General features: G+C 39.9%; 1 protein-coding gene across 1 annotated transcript in view; it reads right to left on the bottom strand.

Moving 5' to 3' along the window:
* Positions 1–7,259: 7,259 nt before the first annotated feature.
* LOC124778029 (dynein regulatory complex subunit 3-like) overlaps positions 7,260–24,730 on the bottom strand; it is a 182,720-nt gene continuing 165,249 nt past the window's right edge. The window contains exons 6-7 of the mRNA XM_047253614.1: positions 18,096–18,296; positions 7,260–7,436 (exon numbers count right to left, since the gene is read on the bottom strand). Of these exons, the coding sequence (XP_047109570.1) occupies positions 7,260–7,436; positions 18,096–18,296 (378 nt within the window). The remainder of the gene's footprint in view (positions 7,437–18,095; positions 18,297–24,730) is intronic.

Genomic DNA, 24,730 nt, shown 5'->3' with positions numbered 1-24,730 from the left:
CAGAACCTCTCCCCTGAATCCATTTCCCCCCTAACACCTATGACACCTGGCACAACCACTTTCTACATGCTCCCAGAAACCACAAACCCAACAATCCTTGATGCCCCAGTGTAGTTGATTATTGTGTTTCCTCTGAAAGAATTTCAGCCCTCATTGATCAACACCTCCATCAAGTTGCCTGTAATCTAGCCTTCCATCTCAAAGACACCAACCACCTCCTTCACTACCTCTCCACCATCCTCATCGCTTTACCTCCTGGATCCTTACTTGCCACTGTTGGCACCACTTCCCTATACACCAAAATGTCTCATGCCCATGGTCTTGGCGATGTTGGACATGACCTTTCACAATGTCCTTCAGACCCCAAACTCACTACCTCATTCCTCACACACCTTACTGATTTTATCCTAACTCACAACTACTTCTCCATTGAAGGGAAGGTACACAAACAAATCTGTGGCAAAGCCATGGGCACCTACATGGCACCCTCCTGAGCCAAACTGTGTATGAGTCATCTAGAGGAAGCTTTCCTAGCCTCCCAAAACCCCAAACCTGTGGTATGGCTCAGGTTCACTGATGATATCTTCACAATCTGGACTGAGAGCCGAGACACGCTATCCTCATTCCTTCACTAACTCAACACCTTATCTCCCGTCTGCTTTACCTGGTCCTCCTCAACCTAGCACGCCACCTCCCTGCATGTTGACCTCCACCTACCTGATGGCTTCATCCATACCTCAGTTCACATTAAACTCACCAACCACCAATGAAGTACCTGCATTTTGACAGCTGTCATCCCTCCCACACCAAAAAATTTCTCCCATACAGCCTGGTCCCTGGTCTGTAGCAAGAGGATCTCCCTTGCCCAGAATGCTGAAGGTCTCACCACAGCCTTCACAGACAGGCAGTATCCTTCAGACCTAGCCCACAAACAGATCTCCCATGCCATTTGTCCTCACAACCCCAATCTTTCCACCTCACACAAGATGCACTACAAAACAGCACCTCCTTTATTACTCATTACCACCCTGGACTGGGACAACAGAACCACATTCTTCATCAGGGCATTGATTATCTATCATCATGCCCTGAAATAAGAGAAATCCTACCTAATATCCTGTCCATGCCTCCTAAAGTGGTGTTCCATCGTCAGCCAACCTCCACATCATCCTAGTCCATCCCTATGCCACTTCCAATCCCAATCACTTGCCGCAGGGATCATATCCTTATGGAAGACCCAGGTCCAAGACCTGCCAAATCAACCCACACAGCACTTAGTATTCCAGTCCTGTCACAAGCTTATCCTACTGCGCCAGAGGCCAGGCCACAAGTGGAAACAGCCAAGTCATATACCAGCTCTGGTGAAATCATTGCAGAGATTTTTTATATTGGTATGACTACCAACCAGCAGTCCACCAGGATGAACAGCCACCACAAAACTATGGCCAAGAGCAAAGTAGATCACACTGTAGCACAACACGCATGCTTGATTTCAATGCCTGTTTCTCTACTCGAGCCATCTGGATTCTCCCCTCCTCTACCGCCTTTCCTGAACTGCACAGGTCGGAGTTATCCTTAAAACCATTTTGCAGTCCTGAAATTATCCAGGCGTTAACCTTAGGTAACATACTGTTACCTCATCCTCCACCCAAGGGTTTCCAGCCCCTCTGTCCTATCATCGCCTCCCTAATCTCATTTTACACTCTTTCTATGTGCCGCCCTCTGCCAATGCACCCATCATCTTTCCCCTTCCCTGTTCCTATACTTTTCCATTTCCCATTCTCGCTACCTGTACCCCCCAGCCCCCTCCTCACAACTCAGTCCCACAGCTTCCTGAAACTGCTGCTCCTGACTGTCGTGTGCGTGAGATAATCTTGCATGTGTGAATGAATGTGTGTGTGTGTTTCCTTTCCTGATGAAGGCTGTGGCCAAAAGCTAATGTCTAAGTATTTTTTATTTGTGCCTATCTCAGTGTGTGATTTGCAGGGGGGGGATGGGGTGGATTTCCCCCCCTCTGCATCAGACCATCCCATCCTCTGGTTTTAGTTTATGCATCCCAACCTGGGATAATTACGAGGGCGGTTCAGAAAGTAACCTCCGATTGGTCACAGTGCGGGTTGTGGGGGGAGTAGCGACGCCATCTGTGCGTTCACGCACTCAACAGGTCAGTCGGCATCAATCCGTGGTCGAGTGAACGTCGTACCTGCGCTAGTTTAGTTTTTGTGGCAGTTTGAAATGTGTGCTGCAATAGAAAACCCCGCCAAATGTGAAGTGCGTGCTGTCATAAGGTTTTTTACAGCCAAAGGATATTCTGCAGCAGCTATTCATCGTGTACGGACCAAGAGTTATGAGTGAAGGAGTTGTCCGTGAATGGGTACGTTTATTTAAAAGTGGACGAGAAAACGTTCATGATGAAGAGAGGAGTGGTAGACCATCATTGGTGACTGACGAACTCGTTCAGACAGTTCATGCAAAAGTTTGTGAAAATCGACGTTTCTCAATGTCGGAGTTGTCTACTGGTTTTCCACAGATTTCTAAGACTCTCTTGTATGAGATAGTGACAGCAAGATTGGGTTACCGTAAGTTCTGTGCACGATGGGTGCCCAAAATTCTTACCGACCACCACAAAACTCAAAGAATGGCCTCTGCATTAGACTTTCTGTCACGTTATGAGGACGAAGGAGAACCGTTGTTAAACAGAATCGTGACCGGTGACGAAACCTGGATCAAGTACGTGAACCCTGAGACAAAAGAACAATCAAAGATGTGGGCACATTCAAATTCGCCTACCAAACCAAGAAAAGCCTCGCAAGATTTCTCTGCCAGAAAACTGATGGCAACGGTGTTGTTGGTTGAATTCATGGAACGTGGTACGACCATTAATCAAGACGTGTACTGTGAAGCAATAAAAAAGTTACGATGGGCTATACAGAACAAACGCCGTGGTATGCTGACTTCCGGTATCGTTTTTTTTTGCACGATAACGCCCGTCCTCACTCTGCTCGCAGAACAACGGCCCTTCTTGAGTCCTTCAAGTGGGACGTTATCAACCATCCACCTTACAGCCCAGACCTGGCGCCAAGTGATTATCACCTCTTCATGCATTTGAAGAAATGGCTCGGGTCACAGCGGTTTGATGACGACGAAGAGCTCAAAGATGCGGTCACAGGCTGGCTCCAGGCACAAGCGGGTGATTTTTATGCAGAAGGAATTTCAAAGCTTGTGAAGAGTTACGATAAGTGCCTCAATCGCTATGGAGACTATGTAGAAAAATAGTGCAAAGATGTAGTTGTAAGATGTATATATTAAAATATTTTTATTTAACTTGGTGTATTTTTTTAAATCAACCGGAGGTTACTTTTTGAATGGCCCTCGTATTTCCCACGCACTGGAGTAAAACTTTACATATAATGTAAATTTGTGGAGCCGAACACTGAAAGTTTTTAATAAGTCTTACTATTAACACTATTAATATGTTTCAGTTTTCTATCATCAGAATAAGTACAACTTTTCACAAATGTGCATCTACATTTTAAATTCCCCTCATATATCTGTACCCCCCCCCCCCCCCCCCCCATGAACCATGGACCTTGCCGTTGGTGGGGAGGCTTGCGTGCCTCATCGATACAGATAGCTGCACCGTAGGTACAACCACAACGGAGGGGTATCTGTTGAGAGGCCAGACAAACGTGTGGTTCCTGAAGAGGGGCAGCAACCTTTTCAGTAGTTGCAAGGGCAACAGTCTGGATGATTGACTGATCTGGCCTTGTAACAATAACCAAAACGGCGTTGCTGTGCTGGTACTGCGAACGGCTGAAAGCAAGGGGAAACTACAGCCGTAATTTTTCCCGAGGGCATGCAGCTTTACTGTATGATTAAATGATGATGGCGTCCTCTTGGGTAAAATATTCCGGAGGTAAAATAGTCCCCCATTCAGATCTCCGGGCAGGGACTACTCAAGAGGATGTCGTTATCAGGAGAAAGAAAACTGGCGTTCTACAGATCGGAGCGTGGAATGTCAGATCCCTTAATCGGGCAGGTAGGTTAGAAAATTTAAAAAGGGAAATGGATAGGTTAAAGTTAGATATAGTGGGAATTAGTGAAGTTCGGTGGCAGGAGGAACAAGACTTCAGGTGACTACAGGGTTATAAACACAAAGTCCAATAGGGGTAATGCAGGAGTAGGTTTAATAATGAATAGGAAAATAGGAATGCGGGTAAGCTACTACAAACAGCATAGTGAACGCATTATTGTGGCCAAGATAGATACGAAGCCCACACTTACTACAGTAGTACAAGTTTATATGCCAACTAGCTCTGCAGATGACGAAGAAATTGAAGAAATGTATGATGAAATAAAAGAAATTATTCAGATAGTGAAGGGAGACGAAAATTTAATAGTCATGGGTGACTGGAATTTGAGTGTAGGAAAAGGGAGAGAAGGAAACGTAGTAGGTGAATATGGATTGGGGCTAAGAAATGAAAGAGGAAGCCACCTGATAGAATTTTGCACAGAGCACAACTTAATCATAACTACCACTTGGTTTAAGAATCATGATAGAAGGTTGTATACATGGAAGAACCCTGGAGATACTAAAAGGTATCAGATAGATTATATAATGGTAAGACAGAGATTTAGGAACCAGGTTTTAAATTGTAAGACGTTTCCAGGGGCAGATGTGGACTCTGACCACAATCTATTGGTTATGAACTGTAGATTAAAACTGGAGAAACTGCAAAAAGGTGAGAATTTAAGGAGATGGGACCTGGATAAACTGAAAGAACCACAGGTTGTACAGAGTTTCAGGGAGAGCATAAGGGAACAATTGATAGCAATGGGGGAAAGAAATACAGTAGAAGAAGAATGGGTAGCTCTGAGGGATGAAGTAGTGAAGGCAGCAGACGATCAAGTAGGTAAAAAGAAGAGGGTTAGTAGAAATCCTTGGGTAACAGAAGAAATATTGAATTTAATTGATGAAAGGAGAAAATATAAAAATGCAGTAAATGAAGCAGGAAAAAAGGAATACAAACGTCTCAAAAATGAGATCGACAGGAAGTGCAAAATGGCTAAGCAGGGATGGCTAGAGGACAAATCTAAGGATGTAGAGGCTTATCTCACTAGGGGTAAGATAGATACTGCCTACAGGAAAATTAAAGAGACCTTTGGAGATAAGAGAACCACATGTATGAATATCAAGAGCTCAGATGGAAACCCAGTTCTAAGCAAAGAAGGGAAAGCAGAAAGGTGGAAGGAGTATATAGAGGGTCTATACAAGGGCGATGCACTTGAGGACAATATTATGGAAATGGAAGAGGATGTAGATGAAGATGAAATGGGAGATACGATACTGCGTGAAGAGTTTGACAGAGCACTGAAGGACCTGAGTCGAAACAAGGCCCCCGGAGTAGACAACATTCCATTGGAACTACTGACGGCCTTGGGAGAGCCAGTCCTGACGACACTCTACCATCTGGTGAGCAAGATGTATGAAACAGGCGAAATACCCTCAGACTTCAAGAAGAATATAAAAATTCCAATCCCAAAGAAAGCAGGTGTTGACAGATGTGAAAATTACCGAACAATCAGTTTAATAAGCCACAGCTGCAAAGTACTAACACGAATTCTTTACAGACGAATGGAAAAACTAGTAGAAGCCGACCTCGGGGAAGATCAGTTTGGATTCCGTAGAAATACTGGAACACGTGAGGCAATACTGACCTTACGACTTATCTTAGAAGAAAGATTAAGGAAAGGCAAACCTACGTTTCTAGCATTTGTAGACTTAGAGAAAGCTTTTGACAATGTTGACTGGAATACTCTCTTTCAAATTCTAAAGGTGGCAGGGGTAAAATACAGGAAGCGAAAGGCTATTTACAACTTGTACAGAAACCAGATGGCAGTTATAAGAGTTGAGGGACATGAAAGGGAAGCAGTGGTTGGGAAGGGAGTAAGACAGGGTTGTAGCCTCTCCCCGATGTTATTCAATCTCTATATTGAGCAAGCAGTAAAGGAAACAAAAGAAAAATTTGGAGTAGGTATTAAAATCCATGGAGAAGAAATAAAAACTTTGAGGTTCGCCGATGACATTGTAATTCTGGCAGAGACAGCAAAGGACTTGGAAGAGCTGTTGAACGGAATGGATGGTGTCTTGAAGGGAGGATATAAGATGAACATCAACAAAAGCAAAACGAGGATAATGGAATGTAGTCGAGTTAAGTCGGGTGATGCTGAGGGTATTAGATTAGGAAATGAGACACTTAAAGTAGTAAAGGAGTTTTGCTATTTGGGGAGCAAAATAACTGATGATGGACGAAGTAGAGAGGATATAAAATGTAGACTGGCAATGGCAAGGAAAGCGTTTCTGAAGAAGAAAAATTTGTTAACATCGAGTATAGATTTAAGTGTCAGGAAGTTATTTCTGAATGTATTTGTATGGAATGTAGCCATGTATGGAAGTGAAACATGGACGGTAAATAGTTTGGACAAGAAGAGAATAGAAGCTTTTGAAATGTGGTGCTACAGAAGAATGCTGAAGATTAGATGGGTAGATCACATAACTAATGAGGAAGTATTGAATAGGATTGGGGAGAAGAGAAGTTTGTGGCACAACTTGACCAGAAGAAGGGATCGGTTGGTAGGACATGTTCTGAGGCATCAAGGGATCATCAATTTAGTATTGGAGGGCAGCGTGGAGGGTAAAAATCATAGAGGGAGACCAAGAGATGAATACACTAAGCAGATTCAGAAGGATGTAGGTTGCAGTAGGTACTGGGAGATGAAGAAGCTTGCACAGGATAGAGTAGCATGGAGAGCTGCATCAAACCAGTCTCAGGACTGAAGACCACAACAACAACAACATGTAAATGATTTTGTAAATAAGCTTTACCTATAATGTACTGTTAAAGATATAACAAGGGATGGCTTTTCTGATAGTGCATTCGCGTCAATAGTGAGTTTTGGCATTAACATCTATTTATAAATAACTGTTTAACCACGCATAACGCCACGGTCCAAACTAGTTACATATATAATTCTACTAACCCCCTAAGACATCCCCCTCACTGGTAGAAGCACAAATCACACCCTGGCCTATCTGTAACTTTAAGTCTCACTTTTACAGTAAGTAGCAATCTATATTTTCCTTATATTGTTGATATTCCAACCTGGAGTTTCCATTGTTTGATTATAATGCAATTCTTTAGAGAGTCTGTTGTGCATAGCTATATGACAACAGTTTTAGTTCTCTGATTATGCGCAATTTATTCACAAATAAAGTTATTTGTAATATGTACTTCCCTGTGTATATCTGCACATGTATCGCTGGCCCATTTCTTTGCTTTCTTGACGAGTACATCTTCACGGCCATTAATTATTTGTGTGTGATAATCGTGTGAGCCACCTGTTGCTTTGTTCAGTGCCTCTTTGTCAGTCATTATCTGCATAATTGGACAGAGAGGCTTGTCATATACAATTTTTTAAATACTTTATTGTGAAAAATTAAAATAATAGAATAATTGATTTACTAAAACTACATGTACAAAATTTACAATGCAATTTCTCATAAATGAAATATGTTGTGTATTCCAAACTCCAAAATCTCAAAATATAACCATAGGCATATTTTGTAGTTCATTTTGCACAGGAAATATCAGGACCTTTTTGTAGTCAGCTTCATAAAATTGAACTTTAGTTCAACCTCATGGCAATTTACTGTCTGCTTGCAAAAATGGGGCATTATACTTTGGTTTGGCAAAATGCAGTGGATTGCTTGGCATAGGTGTTTCTTTCCCATAGTTTATTTTCTATCTGCAATATCTTTTCACACTAACTTTGTTTTCTTTTGATTGTAATATTTCTGGATGTGTTCTGGTAACAAGCAAGCATTCATAACATATAGATTTTCAAGTACAGTAGACTCTCGACTATATGACTCATGGCTATCCATCCTACTTAATTAATAATATAATAATACTACTCTATGATAAAATGGTGATTAAAGAACAGATTTCAATTGTATTACACACAATCTATAAAAAATAGAAACACATTGCACATGTCACTGGATAGACAAAGGTTCAAAGCTTTGACATAGTTGTGCCATTGTATGTTTGGAGCAATATGGCAACTACAACACAAGAGAAATCATTTTATGTGTTGGAATGTATGTGAAGTCAATCCAATGTTATTCGTTTTTGGCCTTCCAGGTCACCAGACTTCACCTTGCAATTTTTTTCTGTGGGGGGTACATAAAAGACAAAGCCTTTGTCCCATCAATGGCAGCTACTCTTCAAGAGCTGAGAAATAGAATTGTTGTTCAATATACAGGGACCAGTTGATTCATGCATGGAATGAAATCAACTACTGTTTTAATAGTTCTTGAGCAATGCACAGTGCTTATGTCGAGTGTATGGTATAGTATCTGTACAAACATAAAACTCTGGACCTTCCTCTATCCATTGACATACACAATGTATTTCAGTTTTTATAGTTTATCTGCAAGAAAAAACTGAAATTTGTTCTTGCCTTTTGAATCACCCTGTACTGTTAATGTTGAATAAATTATCAGACCCATTCTTCAACAAACAATACTTAGAAGCCCTCTTCCAGTGCTCACAAACAATGATGAATGCATGTAGTGAGCAGGGGACTTCAGATTGATTGCATATTTTTTAGATTTCCAAAAGGCTTTTGACAGTGTTCCATTAGAAGCAAGTCCTAATTAAACTTTGTGCCTAGGTAGTATCATCGCAGTTGTGTTACTGGACTTGTGATTTCTGTCAGAAAGATCACATTTCATAATAACTGATGGAAAATCATTGAGTAAAACAGAAGTAATATCTGGCATTCCCCAAGGAAGTGTTATAGGCCCTGTGTTGTTCCTGATTCACATAAACGATTTAGGAGACAATCTGAGCAGTCTTCTTAGATTGTTTGCAGATGATGCTGTCATTTACTGTCATGTTAAGCCATCAGATGATCAAAACACATTTCAAAATGGTTTAGACAAGATATATATATGGTGCAAAATGTGGCAGTTGATTCTATCATGAAAAGTGTGAAGTCATCCACATGAGCACCAAAAAGAATCCACTAAAATGCTGTGATCTCAACTAGATAATTCAGGATTACAATTACAAATAACTTAAATTTGGAACAACCACATACATAATGTTGTGGGGAAAGCAAACCAAAAGTGTAATTTATTGTCAGAATACTTAGAAAATGTAATGGATCTATTTATTCATTTATTTATTGCACTATATATTCCATAGATCCATTTTTGCATGGTAATGGATGGATGTGAAATGAGGCAAAACATTTAATTCATTATTACATTTTTTTCCATCAGGACAATAAACAAAGATTAAGAATACAAACTGAAAATAATAATAAAGGAACACAATCAGTAAGTTTACACTCAAAAACAGAGCCTAAGATTCAATTTTCATATCTTATCCAAACAATTTTTTACAAAGTAAAAGTGACCATCTTCTTAACTTACAGACCACCAATTGATCTAATTAAAGCAGCAAAATATATTGAATCCAGAATACACAATAATATATGGTAAATAATGTTAGTTATCTCTGCTATAAAATTCTTCCAGAGAGTAGAAAGTTTTTTCAAGCAAGAAATCCTTTAGCTTACTTTTAAATAGTACTTACTACCGTGTAGACACTTAATATTGCTTTGAAGTGCATTGAAGATTTTTGTGCTTGTGTATTTTACACCTTTTTGCACCAGAGACAAATTTTTTAGGTCACAGTGTATGTCACATTTCCTTCTTGCATTATGATGATGGTGTGTTTCATTCATTTTATATTGTGAAGGATTGTGAAGCATGAATGTCATGATCAAAAAGAGATATTGTGAAGAAGTGGTTAGTATTCCTATTTGTTTAAAAAGGTTGTGACATGAGGTTCTTGTAGGCACTCCACACAAAATTTGGACAACCTTTTTCTGATTTGTCAAGACTTTTTTCAACAGTGGTGAATTGCCCCAGAAGATTATTCCATAACACATAAGTGAATGGAAGTAGCCAAAGTAAGCAGATTTTGAGACATTGGTGTCTCCGATTTTGGTAATTATCCGGATGGCAGATGTTGCTGAACCAAACTTTTTCAGGGGGTGTGCCTAGTTAAGCCTGTTATCTGAATGTAAACCTAAGAATTTCAAACAATCTACCCTCTGTATCTGATGGCTCTCATGTGCAATGTTTATTTCCTGTGGAGTTTTGCGACCAGAATAGAAATGAATGCTTAGGTTTATTGCTAGAGAATTTACTGTGAAGCAATTCAGAACACGCTCGTATAACTAGCTGGCATTTAATTCTAGGTCAGGAGATGTCTTATTGTGTATCACAATGCTTGGGTCATCAGCAAATATTGTACATTTGCTTGCTTTGTTTGAGGAAAAAGGAAGTCATTGATATATGTGAGAAATAGCAATGGACCAAGGACACAAATTTATGGAACTGCATAATTTACTGTTCTCCATTTGGACTCTACCCCACCTCCCTGTGTGTTGTTACCATCTACACTATTTTCTGTTGTCTGCTCTGTAGTCAGGATTTGAGCCAGTTGCCCAATAGTCCTTGGAGTCCATAGTGACATGCTTTCTGTATAAGTATCCTACGACTGATGCACTCGAAGGCCTTAGACAGATCACATAATATGACTGACCACAGGCAATGTCTTTTTGTCAAGGCATTCCAAAGCTTTATCAGTAAATGAAAATATAGCTTTGGTTGTGGAGGTCCTTCTCTGGATCCAAACTGGTTTTATTATTGCAATGTTTCCTAGGTGACTGAGAATCCTGGCATGTATTAATTTTTCGAGGAAAAGAGAGATAGGATGATAGTTTATAACATCTGAGGCATCACCTTTTTTGTAGAATAGCATACTTCATCCTGTCAGGGAAGATACCTTTTTCAGAGAGGCATTGAAATATGAGCAATGACTCCACTGAACTGATAGCAGCAGGCTTTTAGCAGTTTTCTGGAGATGTAGTAAATACCAGCTGAATTTTTGCTATTTAAAGAAATAATGGTTTTTCTTACTTCCTGTACTGTTATAGTGGCTATACCTATCTGCTCTATGGAATTTGTGTAATGACCTTTCAGTATTTTTAAGGCCTCTTCTAAGGAGCTATTGTGTCCTGTTTTCTTGGCAACATTTAAAAAGTGCTAATTAAAATTTTTTGCCACAGTATCTTGATTTTGTACTTGTTTACCTTCATTACTGAGAACAATGTTTTGGGACCTACTAGAGCAGTTTGCACCAGTCTCACTCCTTATCGCTTCCCATGTTGTTTTCATTTTGCTACTAGATTTTTTAATTTTGGAGCACAGATACAAACTTTTTGACTTCTGAATAACATTACTTAGTATTTTACAGTATTTTTATACTGATTTTAGCTGGTTGCAGCTGTCAGAAATTTTTGTGATGATGTACAGCTCTCTTTTTCTTTTGCATCAAATTTTAATACCAATGGTTATCCTGGGCATTTTGGTATATTTTGTGGTTTGGGTCTTATATAGTATTTTGGGAAGGTGCTTTCAAATATCAGTGCCACTTCATTACTGAAAAGATTGCACTTTTAAATGGCATTTTCTAAATTATACACAGGTCTCCGGTCTGTGGACTGGAGATGTGATTTAAAAGTCCGGAGGGTTTCATCATTAATTGTCCTAGCTAGTTTCCAGTTGGGGCCACTATCATTCTTACAGATACTTGCACTATTTATAGTGAGTCTTTGTCCAAGATGGTCAGAGAGACCATTCAGGACTTACCTGGTAGCTCTAGCGCCTATTTTGGTCTGGTGTGTAAATATACTATAAGTCAGTGTGCTTGTACATGAAGTTATTCTAGTAGCGAAGCTAACAACAGAAGAAAAATCATATGTGGACATCACATCTCTTTTATGTATAAATAAGCAATTATGAGAGCAGGCAGACAAGCACAAAAGCAGGTAGACGAATTCAAAGAGAGACAAAACTCCCCTGAAGGTCCTCTGTACATTGTAACTTCTATACATCGAAGGTATTCAAAAAGAATTCTATGGGGCACATACTGCCAAATGTTGTTCTAAACAATAATTCTGCACATCAGTTGCTCTACATGTGACATTGTTATTAACATAAATGCCAAAACCACCTCTTTCTTTACACTTTCTACAAAATGATGTTGCTAATTAATAATTATTTATCACAAGTTTTTCCAAACCAGAATTAATATGGTGCTCACTAAAGCACAGAACCTGGGCATAATCTAAACCCCGTGGTCCACAGATATTGATTATAAGTTCACTGATGTTACTGCAGAGACCTCTAATGTTTCGGTGATCAACTGCCAGCTTTTGCTTAGCAGAAGGAGTTACATTGTTTTCTCTAAAAAAAGAAGTTTCAGTTGAAAGTCTGGGCAAGGTATTTTTTCACTACCCATTTTTCCAATTTGGTCAGTTTACATACACTGACAGATTGGGAAGAAGCGCTTTTACATCGTTTTTTCATCAGCCAGTTGTCCAGTGTAGTCTGCCTATACCCAGTACTACAATTAGCTTGTGTAATGGAACACTTTTCATTCATATCTGACTGTCCTGGGTTCATTTTCTTCCTTGAATTTGCAGTTGTATCACAATTTATAGTCACTAAATGATTTTTCCCAAGTCAGTTGAGGCGATGGCCATGAGTCTCTACTAAAGAAACTGCTTACACTATGCTTGTCAGCCCCCTTCTGGAGTACTGCTGTATTGTGTGTGATCCACATCAAATAGAATTGACAGAGGACATCAAAAAAAGTTTAATGAGGAGCAGCTTGTTTCGTGTTACTGCGATAGATTGCCATGGATATGATACACGAATTGGGGTGGCATCATTAATATAAAGACGCTTTTCACTGTGACAAAACCTTCTCGCGAAATTTCAATCACTAACTTTCTCTTCAGATTATGAAAATATTTTGTTGGTGTCCACCTACATATGCAGAAATGATCATCATAATAAAGTGAGAGAAATCAGAGCTTGCACAGGAGTATTTAATTTTTTCCCGTGTGCTGTTTGAGAGCAGAACAGTAGAGACATAGCTTAAAGGTGATTTGGTGAAACCTCCTCCAGACACTCATTTTGATTTGCAGAGTAATCAGGTGGATGTACATTTGCAACCCTGTGTTCTTTGTTTTTTCAGTTGCAGATCAAACATCCACAGTGCATGCATTTCTAATTTTTTTTTTTGTGCAGTGTTTTAATGAAAGAGTCCAAAACGGATGATGAACAAAAAAACTTGTAGTGACTATGGATCAGAAATTACATGCTGTAATAAGACTGGATTCTGGGGTACCAGTGAAAAGTGTTGCTTTGGGGTAAGAGGTAGAAAAAAGTACTGTTGGAGACTGGAAGAAAAATCAAGCAGAAATTGCGAAGTATTGTGCTTCCCAAGCTAGTGGAAGTTGAATAAAAGTAAGGAAGACTACGATGAAAGTTAAGCGTAAAGAAGTTGAGGAAGCTTTGATTTTGTGACATGAACATTTAAGAGGAAAAGGTTTGCCCATTACTTGACCAGTATTGCAAGAAAAAGCATTGCAATTTCAGCAGTAAATAGAAGGAGAAGATTCAGACTTTACTGCCCGTGATGAATGGCTGGATCAGTGGTATTCACCAGATTACCATTAGTGGAGAGGCTTTATCCACTGACAAAGAGGGTAGACCATTCTTTAAAGACTATCTTTCACAGTTAATTGACGAGGAAGCTTTCATATGTGATGAGAGCAATTTAAATAACAAGATACTCCCTATAAATGTTTGTTTCAAAAAGGGAAGCTGCAGCACTTGGATACAAGTAAAGTAGGGAATGAGTTATCATAGGGGTTTGCAGTAATGCAACTGGCAACCACAAGCTTAGGGTTACATCAATAGGGAAAGCACGGAAACTTAAGAGATTTCAACAACCTGAAAAATCAGGAATCACTGACCCTACATTACACTTATCAAAAGAAATCCTGGATGAATTCAGAAATATTTAAAGCCTGGTTCCAAAATGAATTCACACCAGCTGTAGAGAAACATTTGAAAGACAACAATGTACCAAGAAAAGCCACTATTTCTTAATAACATGCCTTTGCATCCTGGCTGTTGCAAACTCACAGAAGGAAATATGAAATCATTATTTCACCACCAAATGTGACTGATCTTTGACAGCCAATGGACCAGGGCAGCCTTGAAATGCTAAAGAAGAAGTATTGCTCCTGTCTTCACGTTTTGTTGATATCAGAGATTGATAACAGTGGAGACTGTGTAACCATTCTGAAAAGAACGGGCTTGCTAGATGTCATAAGGAGATTGGCCAAATTGTAGGAGGAGCCAAACATCTCGCTTGTAAGGTCTTTGTGGTGTCACTGCCAGACACCACACTTGCTAGGTGGTAGCCTTTAAATTGGCAGTGGTCTGTTAGAATACGTCGGACCCGTGTGTCGCCACTATCAGTGATTGCAGACTGAGCGCCGCCACACGGCAGGCCTAGTCTAGAGAGACTCCCTAGCACTCGCCCCAGTTGTACAGCCGACTTTGCTAGCGATGGCCCACTGTCTACATACGCTCTCGTTTGCAGAGATGACAGTTTAGCATAGCCTTCAGCTACGTCATTTGCTACGACCTAGCAAGGTGCCATATTCAGTTACTATGAATGTATTCTAAACAGATAATATTGTGAATCATGTACCGTCAAGAGCGACGTTCATCATTAATGGATTAAAGTTAAGTATCAAACTAATTACTCCCGCTTTCTGAATTCTAATTCCTTGTCATGTTCCAGACCTCACGTCAGTATAGTTATCCCCTCCTCACGCCAGCCTGCATGAGCTAAAATGCGTGCATTTCAGCCCCCACTAGTAACACGGTGTTGGCTCTTCTGCCAACACAACAGTCTTGAAAAATTCTTTTAGACCATAGGCAAATGATGAAGTTGGTGAACTAAGTAACAATGATATTGTGAAAATGGTGATGCAAGGGGCTGTAACATAAGAGGAACAGGCAAAAACTCAGATGACAGGAGAAATCTCGTTTCACATTCAGGATGGTTCAGGATGATTGAGGCAGTCGCTGTAGTTCTTTAGTGAGTGGGAGCAAGCAATGTCTGTTGATAACATCTGTTTGCATATGTGGAGACATACGGCAGTGCGGAAGAGGGCTAAGGGAGGGAAACAGTTGTTTGTCAAAGACTTGTACATAACAACCACTATAACTAGCACATATTACACAATAGGTGAATATGGATTGGGGCTAAGAAATGAAAGAGGAAGCCACCTGGTGGAATTTTGCACAGAGCCTAACATAATCATAGCTAACACTTGGTTCAAGAATCATAAAAGGAGGTTGTACACATGGAAGAGGCCTGGAGATACTGACAGGTTTCAGATAGATTATATAATGGTAAGACAGAGATTTAGTAACCAGGTTTTAAATTGTAAGACATTTCCAGGGGCAGATGTGGACTCTGACCACAATCTACTGATTATGAACTGTCGATTAAAACTAAAGAAACTGCAAAAAGGTGGCAATTTAAGGAGATGGGACCTGGATAAACTGACTAAACCAGAGGTTGTACAGAGTTTCAGGGAGAGCATAAGGCAATAATTGACAGGAATGGGGGAAAGAAATACAGTAGAAGAAGAATGGGTAGCTTTGAGAGATGAAGTAATGAAGGCAGCAGAGGATCAAGTAGGTAAAAAGAGGAGGGCTAGTAGAAATCCTTGGGTAACAGAAGAAATATTGAATTTAATTGATGAAAGGAGAAAATATAAAAATGCAGTAAATGAAGCAGGAAAAAAGGAATACAAACGTCTCAAAAATGAGATCGACAGGAAGTGCAAAATGGCTAAGCAGGGATGGCTAGAGGACAAATCTAAGGATGTAGAGGCTTATCTCACTAGGGGTAAGATAGATACTGCCTACAGGAAAATTAAAGAGACCTTTGGAGATAAGAGAACCACATGTATGAATATCAAGAGCTCAGATGGAAACCCAGTTCTAAGCAAAGAAGGGAAAGCAGAAAGGTGGAAGGAGTATATAGAGGGTCTATACAAGGGCGATGCACTTGAGGACAATATTATGGAAATGGAAGAGGATGTAGATGAAGATGAAATGGGAGATACGATACTGCGTGAAAAGTTTGACAGAGCACTGAAGGACCTGAGTCGAAACAAGGCCCCCGGAGTAGACAACATTCCATTGGAACTACTGACGGCCTTGGGAGAGCCAGTCCTGACGACACTCTACCATCTGGTGAGCAAGATGTATGAAACAGGCGAAATACCCTCAGACTTCAAGAAGAATATAAAAATTCCAATCCCAAAGAAAGCAGGTGTTGACAGATGTGAAAATTACCGAACAATCAGTTTAATAAGCCACAGCTGCAAAGTACTAACACGAATTCTTTACAGACGAATGGAAAAACTAGTAGAAGCCGACCTCGGGGAAGATCAGTTTGGATTCCGTAGAAATACTGGAACACGTGAGGCAATACTGACCTTACGACTTATCTTAGAAGAAAGATTAAGGAAAGGCAAACCTACGTTTCTAGCATTTGTAGACTTAGAGAAAGCTTTTGACAATGTTGACTGGAATACTCTCTTTCAAATTCTGAAGGTGGCAGGGGTAAAATACAGGGAGCGAAAGGCTATTTACAATTTGTTCAGAAACCAGATGGCAGTTATAAGAGTCGAGGGGCATGAAAGGGAAGCAGTCATTGGGAAGCTAGTGAGACATGATGTCAGTATTTTCTGCGTGCTGGAACGTTGCAAACCAGTCTCAGATGCAATTCTACGGACGGAGTGGTTGCGAAGGGAGTGAGACAGGCTTGTAGCCTCTCCCCGATATTATTCAATCTGTATATTGAGCAAGCAGTAAAGGAAACAAAAGAAAAATTCAGAGTAGGAATTAAAATCCATGGAGAAGAAATAAAAACTTTGAGGTTCGCCAATGACATTGTAGTTTTGTCAGAGACAGCAAAGGACTTGGAAGAGCAGTTGAATGGAATTGACAATGTCTTGAAAGGAGGATATAAGATGAACATCAACAAAAGAAAAATGAGGATAATGGAATGTAGTTGAGTTAAGTCGGGTGATGCTGAGGGAATTAGATTAGGAAATGAGACACTTAAAGTAGTAAAGGAGTTTTGTTATTTGGGGAGCAAAATAACTGACGATGGTGAAAGTAGAGAGGATATAAAATGTAGACTGGCAATGGCAAGGAAAGCTTTTCTGAAGAAGAGAAATTTGTTAACATCGAGTGTAGATTTAAGTGTCAGGAAGTCGTTTCTGAAAGTATTTGTATGGATCATAGCCATGTATGGAAGTGCAACATGGACGATAACTAGTCTGGACAAGAAGAGAATAGAAGTTTTCAAAATGTGGTGCTACAGAAGAATGCTGAAGATTAGATGGGTAGATCACACAACTAATGAGGAGGTATTGAATAGAATTTGAGAGAAGTGGAGTTTGTGGCACAACTTGACTAGAAGAAGGGGGCGGTTGGTAGGACATGTTATGAGGCATCTAGGGATCACCAATGTAGTATTGGAGGGAAGTGTAGAGGGTAAAAATCGTAGAGGGAGACCAAGAGATGAATACACTAAACAGATTCAGAAGGATGTAGGTTGCAGTAGGTACTGAGAGATGAAGAAGCCTGCACAGGATAGGGTAGCATGGAGAGCTGCATCAAACCAGTCTCAGTACTGAAGACCACAACAACAACAACATTACACAATAAGTCAGGAAACGTTAATAAAACAGGGTTTTTATATTAAAAAAAGGTATTTTGAATAGTAAGGCTGGGATCACAAGAAATAATTTTAGAACTCGCTTTTTTGTTATATGGGTTGACCTTCTGCCACATTAGGCCAGATAAGTTCCGATTTTCATTACTACTATGACTACTATATAGTATAGCTGGACTTGAAATAACAAGCAACTAAAACCTGTGCTTCATGCATCTGAAGAAGACAACTAGAACAACTGCTAAGTGCAAATAAAAATAATTTGGGTTTATCAATCTATTAAATGGTGTGCCTATACTGTTTTAGCTTTTTATCTATATGACTTACCTGTTGCAGTTCACAGGGTATACGAAGCTTTGGGTCATCCGCCTTTGTGATAACATTGCTGAGGTAGCGATTTGCACAGTCTGACAACTGTTCATTGAATATTTGCTGTGAATTACGACATTCAACAAATATAGCTTGAGCATCCTTAATAAATGTGGAGACAAGTTCAATTAAGTTTCTCTCAAAAGCAGCATTTGTTTTCTGTGAGCAAAAATAATTTGAATATTATAAGAAATTTATTCATGTGATAAAACAGATATTGTACAAAGGTATCATAGGTAAAAGACATTGTGAAAACTATTATACTGTCTCTAATCTAAAGCAATTCTACTTGTCCAAACTTGAAATTTGTGGCTACCAGGTCCCGCAACTACCCTCCCGACCTGGTACAGAAGCAAATAACCAGAGCCACTTCCTCATCTCCTCAAACCCAGAACCTCCCACAGAAGAACCCCAAAAGTGCCCCACTTGTGACAGGATACTTTCCGGGACTGGATCAGACTCTGAATGTGGCTCTCCAGCAGGGATACGACTTCCTCAAATCCTGCCCTGAAATGAGATCCATCCTTCATGAAATCCTCCCCACTCCACCAAGAGTGTCTTTCCGCCGTTCACCTAACCTTCGTAACCTCTTAGTTCACCCCTATGAAAGCCCCAAACCACCTTCCCTACCCTATGGCTCCCTTGTAACCACCCCCGGTGTAAAACCCCTATGAAATCCCTAAACCACCTTCCCTACACTCCAGCTACTACCCCTGTAACTGCCCCCAGTGTAAAACCTGTCCCATGCACCCTCCCACCACCACCTACTCCAGTCCTGCAACCAGGAAGGTGTACACGATCAAAGGCAGAGCCACGAGTGAAAGCACCCACGTGATTCACCAACTGACCTGCCTACACTGTGAAGCTTTCTATGTGGGAATGACCAGCAACAAACTGTCCATTCGCATGAATGGACACAGGCAGACAGTGTTTGTTGGTAATGAGAATCACCCTGTGGCTAAACATGCCTTGGTGCACGGCCAGCACATCTTGGCACAGTGTTACACCGTCCGGGTTATCTGGATACTTCCCACTAACACCAACCTGTCAGAACTCCGGAGATGGGAACTTGCCCTTCAGTATATCCTCTCTTCTCGTTATCCGCCGGCCCTCAATCTCTGCGAATTTCAATTTGCCGCCGCTCATACCTCACCTGTCTTTCAACAACATCTTTGCCTCTGTACTTCCGCCTCGACTGACATCTCTGCCCAAACTCTTTGCCTTTACAAATGTCTGCTTGTGTCTGTGTATGTGCAGATGGATATGTGTGTGTGTGCGAGTGTATACCTGTCCTTTTTTCCCCCTAAGGTACGTCTTTCCACTCCCGGGACTGGAATGACTCCTTACCCTCTCCCTTAAAACCCACATCCTTTCGTCTTTCCCTTTCCTTACCTCTTTCCTGGTGAAGCAACCGTTTGTTGCGAAAGCTGGAATTTCGTGTGTATGTGTGTGTTTGTTTGTGTGTCTATCGACCTGCCAGCACTTTCGTTCGGTAAGTCACATCATCTTTGTTTTTTTGTATATATATATTTGAAATATGTCTGCTTGTGTTTGTATATGTGTGGATGGATATGTGTGTGTGTGCGAGTGTATACCCATCCTTTTTTCCCCCAAGGTAAGTCTTTCCGCTCCCAGGATTGGAATGACTCCTTACCCTCTCCCTTAAAACCCACATCCTTTCGTCTTTCCCTCTCCTTCCCTCTTTCCTGATGAGGCAACAGTTTGTTGCGAAAGCTAGAATTTTGTGTGTATGTTTGTGTTTGTTTGTGTGTCTATCGACCTGCCAGTGCTTTCAATAGACACACAAACAAACACAAACATACACACAAAATTCAAGCTTTCGGAACAAACTGTTGCCTCATCAGGAAAGAGGGAAGGAGAGGGAAAGACGCAAGGATGTGGGTTTTAAGGGAGATCCTTGCGTCTTTCCCTCTCCTTCCCTCTCTCCTGATGAGGCAACAGTTTGTTGCGAAAGCTTGATTTTTGTGTGTATGTTTGCGTTTGTTTGTGTGTCTATCGACTTGCCAGCACTTTCGTTTGGTAAGTCACATCATCTTTGTTTTTAGATATATTTTTCCCACATGGAATGTTTCCCTCTATTTTTTATATATATATATATATACACACACACACATAGAGAGAGAGAGAGAGAGAGAGAGAGAGAGAGAGAGAGAGAGGGAAACATTCCACGTGGGAAAAATATATCTAAAACAAAGATGCTGTAACTTACCAAACAAAAGCGTTGTTACATTGATAGAGGCAATAAACACACAAACACACACAAATGTCAAGCTTTTGCAACCCAAGGTTGCTTCATCAGGAAAGAGGGAAGGAGAGGGAAAGACGAAAGTATGTGGGTTTTAAGGGAGAGGGTAAGGAGTCATTCCAATCCCGGGAGTGGAAAGACTTACCTTATGGGGAAAAAAGGACAGGTATACACTCACACACACACACACACACATATCCATCCGCACATATACAGACACAGGCAGAAATATGTTAATGCATTTACATATCTCTTCTAGACAGACAGTGCCAATGCAATTTTTCAGCAGTTGGGCTGGTTGTGGTGGGGTTAGTATCAGGAGGGGATTGGTACCCCTCCCTCCCTCATTCCAAGCAGGCAAACCAGCCACCTCCCTCCAAGCCACTAGCACCCCACCCTCAGTCACTCTCCCTGCCTCCCAGTCTCCTTTCCCTCTACCCACTCCATCTGACACTACCCCCACCACAGCCAGTCCACCTGCTGAGAAACAGCACTGGCACTGTGAATTCTAGCCAGCACCATGTAGGGGCAAGTAGGAATGCATTTGTGTGTGTGTGTGTGTGTGTGTGTGTGTGTGTGTGGGTGTGTGTGTGTGTGTGTGTGTGTGTCTGTTAGCAACTTTTCTTTCTTTTGTGTGTGCCTAAACTCAATGCTTCTGCTTTTCAGTGAGTGATCTACTCTGATCCTTAAGTTTTTATGTTCTACAAGAACTTTCCTAGAACATAAACTGAATCATATGACAGATCACATTAAGTTCTTGAGGAATCCATTTGTATTCCTGGTGACAAGATCTCACAGTGACTCGGAATTGGTATCTGGCAAATCTAACATGACAGCCTATTGTGAATGAAATAAAGTTTATTAAATCACAAACACAAGAACCTGGACGCACAGGCTAAGATCAGATCAAATTCATGTTGACAGCTGAAACCAGCTATACAGGAGCACATGGAAGGCCAGTTTCACACTATGCTCCACAGATGGTGTTTGTCTCTGGACTTCCACCAGCTGCTAAGATGACCGCATGCCTGGGAAAACCCAACCGTTGAGCAGCACGGTGGTTGCTCATTACTTACGGCCACTTTTTGATTCCAATTCAAAATTAAAGTTTAACCCAAAATCAATAAATATTGAACCAAATTTGTCACTGAAGAGCCACTAAGCTCATTTGAGCTGGAAAAATACAGATGATTATGCGCACAGAGATGAACCTTCGATACCCACATTAGTTATTAAAAATTAAATGTTATAAATAATTCCTGAACTGTAAAGGTCAATATCTCAGCTATGCATTATCCGATTGCAACAAACAAGTTGTCTACAGATACATCTCATAGAACTGTATCGGCTTTGATAGTAGATTTACTGAAATTATTTACATATTTAAATGAGAGGCTGAAAAGTGGGTTTTGTGCAACTAAAAACATATTTTCTTACTAAATAAATAGAGAAACATTAAAAATAGAAGCATGCTGTAAACTTAGGTATATAGAAAATTATTTAATGTATAATTTAAATTGTTTGTTAACATTTAAACTTATAAATCTGAAAATGGAGGAAAACCATAGAAATTATTGTTAGAAATTAGCTATATCAGATAAAACAAAACTGATAAAAGCTTAATATTTCATGGAAAATTTCTTGTGATTTAATGTATTGAATATGTATAAGAGGTTAAAATTAAGAATCTCAGCAGTTTTCATGTTCAGTAATTTAACTGACTTGAATGGTGCTTCACCAAGGTTTCCAGGGCGAACAGCGGCACTTTGTTGGGGGGTCTATGTTTGGATGCTGTTGGAGGTGGTCAGACTTTTTTAGTCTGTGTTTTGAGAAAGTTTTATCTGATCAGCTGTGAAACAGCCAACTGTTCATGTGTGTGAATTATTCAGAGTTCCTGCTTTCAGACATAAAAATTTTTCAGCATTTGATGGATTTGTTACTGTGTGGGCAAATCTTTTTGTATAGTAGCATTAGTGGGCTCCGAGCTCATATAGAAGTTGTGAATGGTTTAGAGCTCTGATTTTCGGCGAGTTAATGAGAAAGACTGTATTTTATTTCATCATCCATGCCATTTGCATATTCCCATACAACCCATATGGTTGCACAAAGCATACAGGAAACAACATTGGCCCCCAGAGATGTCGACAGGGTAATGCCTTCTCTAGGACTGTTGTACACATGTTCCAGAATGCAAATATTTGTGTGGATTTGTTATGATCAGTTGTTTTTTAAAACATTCTGAGCTTCAGAATTGATAGTCTTTTGTATAAATGGGTTCCACAGCTACTGAATTTCTCAAAGACAGTCATTTTCCTGCACAGACTGTTTTATTTTGAAGTAATCACTTTCTTCCATGATTTACCAATTAGATAATTTTGCTCTCTTGGACATTTCCCAGCTACCTCTGTTACTGGCAAATCAGCAACAAATTGTAATCTCAGGGTGTATATGTGGACAAGGAAAAAAAATTCCCGGATTATTCCCAGATTTCCCAGTTAAAAATACAGTTTCTCCTGGGTGACAGTATATTTTCTATTAGCAATCCTTTGAATGATTATGGTTTTATACACAGTTGTACAATTTCCTGGCACTTTAGAAAACAAAACTCAAGGAAAAATACTCTTTTTGGAAATATCTTTGATATGCAGCAACATGTACGCTGCATATTTTCGTATTATGAAAGCATATATTGGAATTCCACCAAACACTGCATGTTACTTTCTGAATCATTGAAATTGAGATTTCAATGCGCTTTTGTAAGCCGTTCGTAGCTCATGTCACGTGATCTCGCCAACTGATTACAGCGGATATTCAGAGCATAGGACATGTGATGTAGTCAGCCAACAGCAACATCGCTGTTAAGTAGCACAAACAGGGAAAGTTAATAGTTTAAATTAATATACATGGTGTTGCTACAAGAAAAGCAAAGCTTTCACATATAATATTGGTCTCAAGCTGCAAGAGAAGCTAAGCTTTCACATATACTGTTGATCTTTTTTGCACGTGTTACACTTTAAGATATATCACACCAATGAGCCAGTAAAATTTTTAATAATGACATAAATGTCTGATCTTTAGGGTTTGAAATTCTTCTAAATGGCTCGTCATCAAAGAGTTGATTTTTAAATGAGAGTCAAACACTCTGTGATTTAATAAACTCATGGTACATTCTTGCACATAGCTCAACTTATGTAAAAGGATATTTACTTTGAAAGTAATGTTTTTCAAACCACTATTCGCAATAATTTCCTGCAACCTGTTAGAAATAGGTTCATTTCAGCAATTGCCAGAGAGTGCAGATAACAGGCGACACCGTGCTTGGGTAGCTATCATGACATAAAAAGCCCATATGTACGAACATTGAAAGATCATAAATGATGTCATAAAAGAAAGAAGATATCAGAGGATACTGAAAGAGCATCGGAATTTCGTAGACCATGCTAGAATGTGCACATTTAAAGTGCATACTTAAAGGGCACATTCGTATGTCCGGATTCCAAATGAAGGAGACCCCGACGTGATATTAAGCTTTCGGGATGTAAATTTTCTTGGAGCACCAGTACTGTATTATATCATGTTTGGTTCTTTATTATGGTATAATGCCATACATGCTAGAAAATGAAAACGTGAACTTGAAATGCAGCAAACCGTTGAAACTAGCCAGTACTGTGGAATTAAACATTTCATTTCAAATACATTGACTGCCTCTGTGGAAAAGGTTAACAAAAGTCAAATTTCTTTAGCAAACAGACAAAAATAATTTCATTGTTCCGCAAGGCAATTAATGCTTGATTGTCAGAAAGGTGGAAATAAAATCAAATCTGAAACTAATGATATATTTCAGCCTTCCGTAATTATGTGAATGTGTTTTAATTCACCTGATAGCTCCCGGCCACAGATATCCATTTTTTTTAAAATTTGATGTGAGAGTAAATGAAGGGGAAACAGCAAAATCACTAAATGTAAACATGGGTCCTGTGGAGACTACCTACTATAGCTCAGACTGCTCTGCGCATCAGCCCCGGATCTATCACATTTGCGAACTGGGTCAATACTAAAAAAAATCGAATTTTCAAAATATGTTCATCTTGTAATGCACATCTTTCTGAAAAGTCTGAAACATAAAACACATGTATTCGAGGAAATGTAAGCCATATTATTTAGTCTTAAATATGCCAAAGTGCAGTGACATGCTTCTTCATAAAGCATTTTTCTATCGCACGTCCAAACTATATTCAGGAGAGTGGAAATTGAAATGACCTGTCATGCCTCTCCAGCTCCCAGTCGGCTGGTTTGACAGCCTGCTCCTCTTTAAAAAAATCTCGCA

Source organism: Schistocerca piceifrons, chromosome 1 (genome assembly GCF_021461385.2).
Source record: "Schistocerca piceifrons isolate TAMUIC-IGC-003096 chromosome 1, iqSchPice1.1, whole genome shotgun sequence".
Taxonomy (NCBI): Eukaryota; Metazoa; Arthropoda; class Insecta; order Orthoptera; family Acrididae; genus Schistocerca; species Schistocerca piceifrons.
The sequence above is the reverse complement of the archived record's forward strand: the minus strand, read 5'-3'. Positions and strand labels throughout refer to the sequence as shown.